The sequence below is a fragment of the Micropterus dolomieu genome, linkage group LG17 (assembly GCF_021292245.1).
Source record: "Micropterus dolomieu isolate WLL.071019.BEF.003 ecotype Adirondacks linkage group LG17, ASM2129224v1, whole genome shotgun sequence".
NCBI lineage: Eukaryota > Metazoa > Chordata > Actinopteri > Centrarchiformes > Centrarchidae > Micropterus > Micropterus dolomieu.
The window spans coordinates 38,647,739-38,653,738 of record NC_060166.1 but is presented as its reverse complement, the minus strand read 5'-3'; the positions used below and the strand labels follow the sequence as shown (position 1 = coordinate 38,653,738).

Here is a 6,000-nt window from a genome sequence, read left to right as displayed (position 1 = left end):
ATCATTCTTCTTACCTACAAAGCTCTTAATGGTCAGGCACCATCTTATCTTAAAGAGCTCATAGTACCTTACTACCCCACCAGAGCACTGCGCTCCCAGAATGCACCTGTGGTTCCTAGAGTCTCCAAAAGTAGACTAGGAGCCAGAGCGTTCAGCTATCAAGCTCCTCTCCTGTGGAACCAGGTTCCAGTTTGGGTTCAGGAGGCAGACACCATCTCCACATTTAAGAGTAGGCTTAAGACTTTCCTCTTTGATAAAGCTTATAGTTAGGGCTGGCTCAGGTGAGTCCTGAACCATCCCTTAGTTATGCTGCTATAGGCCTAGACTGCCGGGGGATTTCCCATGATGCACTGAGCTCCTCTCTCCTCTACTTTCTCTCCCTCTGTATGCAACCTTTGTTACAACTATTGTTACTAGTCCTATTGTTATTATTACAATCATTAACACTACTATAAATATCTGTACCATTTTTCATTTAGTCTATAGCAACATCACCTTTACTGTCTGTACCTCTGTGTGTATATTGTGTAGGCTGCATCTCTCTCTCTCCTTCCATCCCTCTCTTTTTCTCTCTGTTCCTCTCTCTCTCCCCAGATTCTGTCCTGCAGACCCGACCCCGTCTAAACTCCGATTTGATTATGCAGCAGATTTCATGTGATTGTGTTAATCTGCATGTGAGTGTGTGTTTGTTACCGTGACACTCCTGATGACCCCGGTCTGTCCCATCAGGTCCATGAAGGAGTCCTTCACCCGGACCAGGATGTCGGTGGTCACCCAGTCGCTGCTGCCCTGCTCGATGTTGGAGCCCGGGGTGTGAGGGTTGTAACCTCCAGGAGAGGGCGCTCCGGGCGTCATGGGACTGTAGCCCACAGGACTTGGACTAGGACTGGCCTGTGGACGCAACAAGAGACAAGAGATTTCACGGCAATATTTCTACTGAGGAATTTCTCCCTTTAATATGTCTGGTTGTGTTTGGCCATTTGATGTCAAAATAGATTTACAAGCTTTTTAAAAACCACTTGATAACAGCCCCTTATTTCCAGGAAAAATGCCTAAAACAACAAACCCAAAAGAAATCAGTAATCACTCCTCAACCATTTGGCCTATATGCATAATTCTGATCTCCTTAAACAGGTCAGAAGCTAAGGAATATGGATCAACTGTAAATGAACCCTTTTTCTATTAAAGAGTAAATGGAGATGCAATAAAGGAAAAGATGATATTTCCATCCTCTGGTATGAAATCTATATTTTAAGAGGAAAATCACCATCAAAACCATCGTCCAACTCACTATAATGCAACTGAATATCTTTCTCTCTATACACCTGGAATACAGTTATTACACAATTTGTCAAATATACCAGGCGAATGTCCGTGTTTTGGCCGTATTTACTGTTTAGATGTTCACTTTTATTGGGAGTTTTCTTCAAAACAGAATTTCTCTCCATACAACCACGTTGAGGCTTCCAAAACACTGAAATATTGATAAAAACAGTGAATATTGATCAATATTCCTGTGACCTAAATAGTCCCGTGCTTTACAGGCGCACAAGTTGAGAACAGAACATCCTACAGACTCGTTCTCTTCGTATTGAGCAGACGATTGGTAAACTGCATGTCTGTGTATTGAAGGAGAGAAGAAGAGTTGCTTTGGGGGAGGCGGTCTCCCCCAAAGCAACTCTCCCTTCAAAGAGTGAAGAGTGAAGCTCCCTGACCTCACCAAGATGGCGGCCCGCGAGGAAGGTCTCTATTGACCCAGAAAAACTGCTGTTTGGACTGAATACAGTGAAAACAACAAAAGTAAGTCAGCGGTTGTAACTGTAAATGTATATTGCTGCGTTTGTTATTGTTATTAGTCGGCTAATCACTGTGAGTTTTGTGGTTTGAGTGAAACAGCTGATCAGAGCTGGAGCTGAGCTTTCTTCAGAGTGGTCAGACTGCGGTGTGGGATGAGAGGAGAGATGTGTGCAGCCATGTGCAGTGATTACAGAGCGATTTATGTTGTTATATAAGTTTGTTTAGATGCTTGGTGTTTGATGTGTGTTTGGTGTGGATAATGGTCGGTTTGAGATGCTAGCTGAGCCTCCTAGCTTCACGGAGGTGCGCGGCATGCATAGGGGGACAAAATAACCTGATTGTCCATGATTTCTCATTTTGTCGATCGTCCTACCCGACACCTAGCAGGTCTGGGCTTACATCAATTTGAAGTACTTGGATTTGTCGAGTTCTTAGATTCAGTGGAAGAGCCAAAGGTAGACACTCCCACGTAACATAACTAACACCATATCTTGTAAATGGACTGTAGGACGTCCTTTCTTCTGACCACTCAAAGAACTTTAAAAAAACAACAACTTTCTAACAATACCTTATTGTGATGATTATAAATACAGTTCTGTTGACATAAGAAACACGCAGCCATCTCCTACCTGATAAGCCATGGGGGAGGGTGTCGGATGGTAGCTGGCTGGGGAGTGCGTGTTCTGGTAGCCGACCGGCGAGGGCGCCACCTGGTGGTAGCTCTGAGGGCTAGGACTGGGCTGGTAGGAGCCCTGAGGGGACGGGGCCGCGTAGGGAGAATACTGCTCTGTGTTATACCTACACACACAGAAAGAGAGACATGTTAGAGTCTGCAGTAAATACGTGTGACGCTTCAGGGTTTTCAGAGTTTATCAGCCTGTTTCTTTTGGGATGATGGAGTTCATAAATCAGGTCAGGAGAAAGAGGAAATATTTGTCTACGTGCGGACAGGGGGGATTCAAAATTATTCCAAATCATCCACTGATTTATAACCAGAATCTAAACAGTACGGCTTTGTTAAAATTCAGACAAAGAACAAACTTCAGGCTTTCAATCAGTTCCTAATATGTTGATATTACGACAATTAATGCCAAAAAGGGATAAAAATGCTTTTCTGCTTTCATCATCATCAACCGACAGAAAATCTAAATGTAGTGAACTCCACAGAGACCAGAGAGTTCATTTTTATTACGCTTTTCCTTATTTTAAGACATGTCGGTAAAAATCCCTGTGGGGAAATAAAGCACTTATTTCTACTTCTTCTAAGAGGCTGTCCTTATACGGACATCTGTTCATGACCTGTCAGCACGCCAACAAAGTAGAGGGTCTGTCGCTGTATTCCATCGCTCTGCTCATAACACTTTCTGTGAAGAAGGTCTGGCTGTGAGAGACTACTTTGCTCAGGACTCATGTTCGTGGAGGTTGTTGGTCAGTTGTGAAGGCAAGTTAATTTATATCTTTATGGACTGATGGGTATACTAGTTGCTAAAGAAACCGCTAACTCCTGCTAACGGTAGCTGCAGTTACCTGTGCAACTAGAGCTCCCCCTAGCTACCCGGGCCTGAAAAGCTCTTGCTCCTGTGCTCGCGGTGCAAACACCAACACTCCCAGTACTTGAGCCCCCAGTCTGGGCAGAGTCAGCGAGGCTAATGGGGCCGCTAGCTGTACGCCTAACTGAGCTAACAGCGGTTATTTTAAAGCTATCCGTCCACCTAAATGATCCAGTTTCACTAAAATCTGTTCTGGATTGAGCGAGGGCTGAGCAGATCTGGTTCCTACACCGGCCCCAGAAACACTTCGCCAGGATTTGTGAATCCGCTCATCAGTAGAGCTGAAAATGAGCGGCCTCCTTTAAAACTCTTTATCAACATTTAAATACAAACAATATTTTCTCTGTAACGGTGGCGCCATCATGTTTTAATATTTGTGGTTAACCCATTGATACTCACATAGCAGGCGTGCCAGGTGTCTGAGGGTTGTACTGAGGGTTAACCTGCGGAGAGGGGACTTCTGGGTAACCCGGGGTCTGGGGGTTGGGGGTCCCCCCATAGCCCTGAGGGGACGGTGAGGGCTCGTCGTCGTAACCAAAGTCGTACTCCTCTTCGTTCCTGGAGAGAAGACACAAAATATATAAAATGCAGAATAACGTATGAGCACACTGAACTCGTCCGTCCGTCCGTGTCTCTGTGTGTCTCTCTCTCTGTGTGTGTGTCTCTGTGTCTCTCTCTCTGTGTGTGTGTCTCTGTGTCTCTCTCTCTGTGTGTGTGTCTCTGTGTCTCTCTCTGTGTGTGTGTGTCTCTGTGTCTCTCTCTCTGTGTGTGTGTGTGTGTGTGTGTCTCTGTGTCTGTGTGTGTGTGTGTGTCTCTCTGTGTGTCTGTGTGTGTGTCTCTCTGTGTGTGTGTCTCTGTGTCTCTCTGTGTGTCTGTCTGTGTCTCTCTGTGTGTCTGTCTGTGTGTGTCTCTGTGTCTCTCTGTGTGTCTGTGTGTGTGTCTCTCTGTGTCTCTCTGTGTGTCTGTCTGTGTGTGTCTCTCTGTGTCTCTCTGTGTGTCTGTCTGTGTGTGTCTCTCTGTGTGTCTGTGTGTCTGTGTGTGTTACCTGGAAGGTGTGTTGGGGTTGCTGGGGTCCCAGGCTCCACTCTGACCTGGCGTCCTGCTCCCATCATGCAGTGGGGTCTGAGAGCCGTAGTGAGGCGTACGGCTTCCTGTTAAAAGAGCACAGTAGACCCGGCTGATTAGCGACGACAAACATGGTTCAAGTCACATTCAACCGCACGGGATTGTGGGCAATAACCTCCTAATCAAGTCTGATTTCTACATGTTGGCTTACAATACCTACTCAAAAAACAGTTACACACACAAGGTGACTGACAGCGCCTTACCGTCATGCAGCGGCGTCTGAGACCCGTACATTGGCGTTCTGGAGCCGGTCCCGTACATGGGAGTCTGGGAGCCGTACATGGGAGTTCGTCCGTGGGTGGAGGTCATTCCACTTGGTCTCTTAGCTCCCCTGGAGGAAAGGAGGAGGGCCAGATGGGGTATTAATGTAACGTTAAAAACTCTTGATTATATGGCTTTTGGCAGAGAGGACTGACACGAAGTTCACAATAATACTAAATTGTTTCCCAGCCGTGTAAGAGATTAAGGATTGAAAAAGAAAGAAAACTATTTTAGAGAAGAGGACTGTTAAAGCTGCAGTATGATTTATACTTTCATAGATTTCTATTCACTCATTTCTATAGTCTGCATACTCCGAGCATTTTAACCTGCCTGCCTCAACAGCAGTCTACAGAGAGTCAACATATCCACGACGTACTTGCACACAAGAAATGAATCATCACTGGCTATACGTAAGGAAAAAGGTTACGTAAAAGTAGAAAGTTTCCCTCTTTAAGTGTGATTTATACCTCTGCGTCTAATCAACGGCGTAGCCTCTGCGTAGCCCCCGCAGCCTGACGTGCACCCCCTCCCGGGTAGCCCCGCAATGCCTCCGAGCTGACAGGAAGTGCCCCGTGCTTTGAAGTAAATTTTACTAGCGGCCAAACCAGCGGCTGTAACACGGTGGATCGATATACTTGACCGTCACAACCCGAGCGAAATGACTCGTTTCACCATCAGAATGTGATCCAATCGGTCGAGAACATTTGAAAAGGCTACATCAGCCGCACGGATACAATTTTACCCCCCCCGTTCAAGTTAGCGGCGGGCTAAACCGGAAGTTAGCCTGCTCTACGCTAACGCCAACTAGCGTTTGGCGGTGTAATTACAGAACGAGGCAGACACCGACGCACAAGTCTAAATGCGTGGCTACGCCGTACCCGACGCAGGAGTATAAATCAAGCTTCCACAGTTTGAGTATGTGGCGGTGTGATAATTCTCTCTGAAATAACCTTTAACTCCAAGAGAACCTTAAATGACGAGCTGAGGAAACAAGCGAGTACGTACATGGTAGTTAAGCGCTGTCTGTCTACAGAGATGGTCTGACAGGTGGAGTGCAGCTCCACTCTGGCTGTGGACTCCGTTGCGTCCTTCACCACACCAATGTAACCTGGGAAATGTAGGCAAATTCATAATCACCATTTTAAATATATATATAACAAGGAGTGATAAATTAGCAGTCGACCGAATGAGAGCATGTTCGCAGAGCGGATCCTGTGAAGAGACTCTGATTTCCACATTAACCCTGATTTTTGTCATTTGAAGGCAG

The 6,000-nt window shown here is 46.0% G+C and overlaps 1 protein-coding gene across 2 annotated transcripts in view; it reads right to left on the bottom strand.

Annotated features, from left to right (window-relative positions):
- The window catches only part of supt5h (SPT5 homolog, DSIF elongation factor subunit), a 39,371-nt gene that overhangs the window by 5,616 nt on the left and 27,755 nt on the right, over positions 1-6,000 (bottom strand). For both annotated transcript variants that reach the window (XM_046073371.1, XM_046073372.1), the window contains 6 exons: positions 5,739-5,841; positions 4,676-4,803; positions 4,393-4,498; positions 3,747-3,905; positions 2,427-2,595; positions 694-891 (listed from right to left, as the gene is read on the bottom strand). In XM_046073371.1, the coding sequence (XP_045929327.1) occupies positions 694-891; positions 2,427-2,595; positions 3,747-3,905; positions 4,393-4,498; positions 4,676-4,803; positions 5,739-5,841 (863 nt within the window). The remainder of the gene's footprint in view (positions 1-693; positions 892-2,426; positions 2,596-3,746; positions 3,906-4,392; positions 4,499-4,675; positions 4,804-5,738; positions 5,842-6,000) is intronic.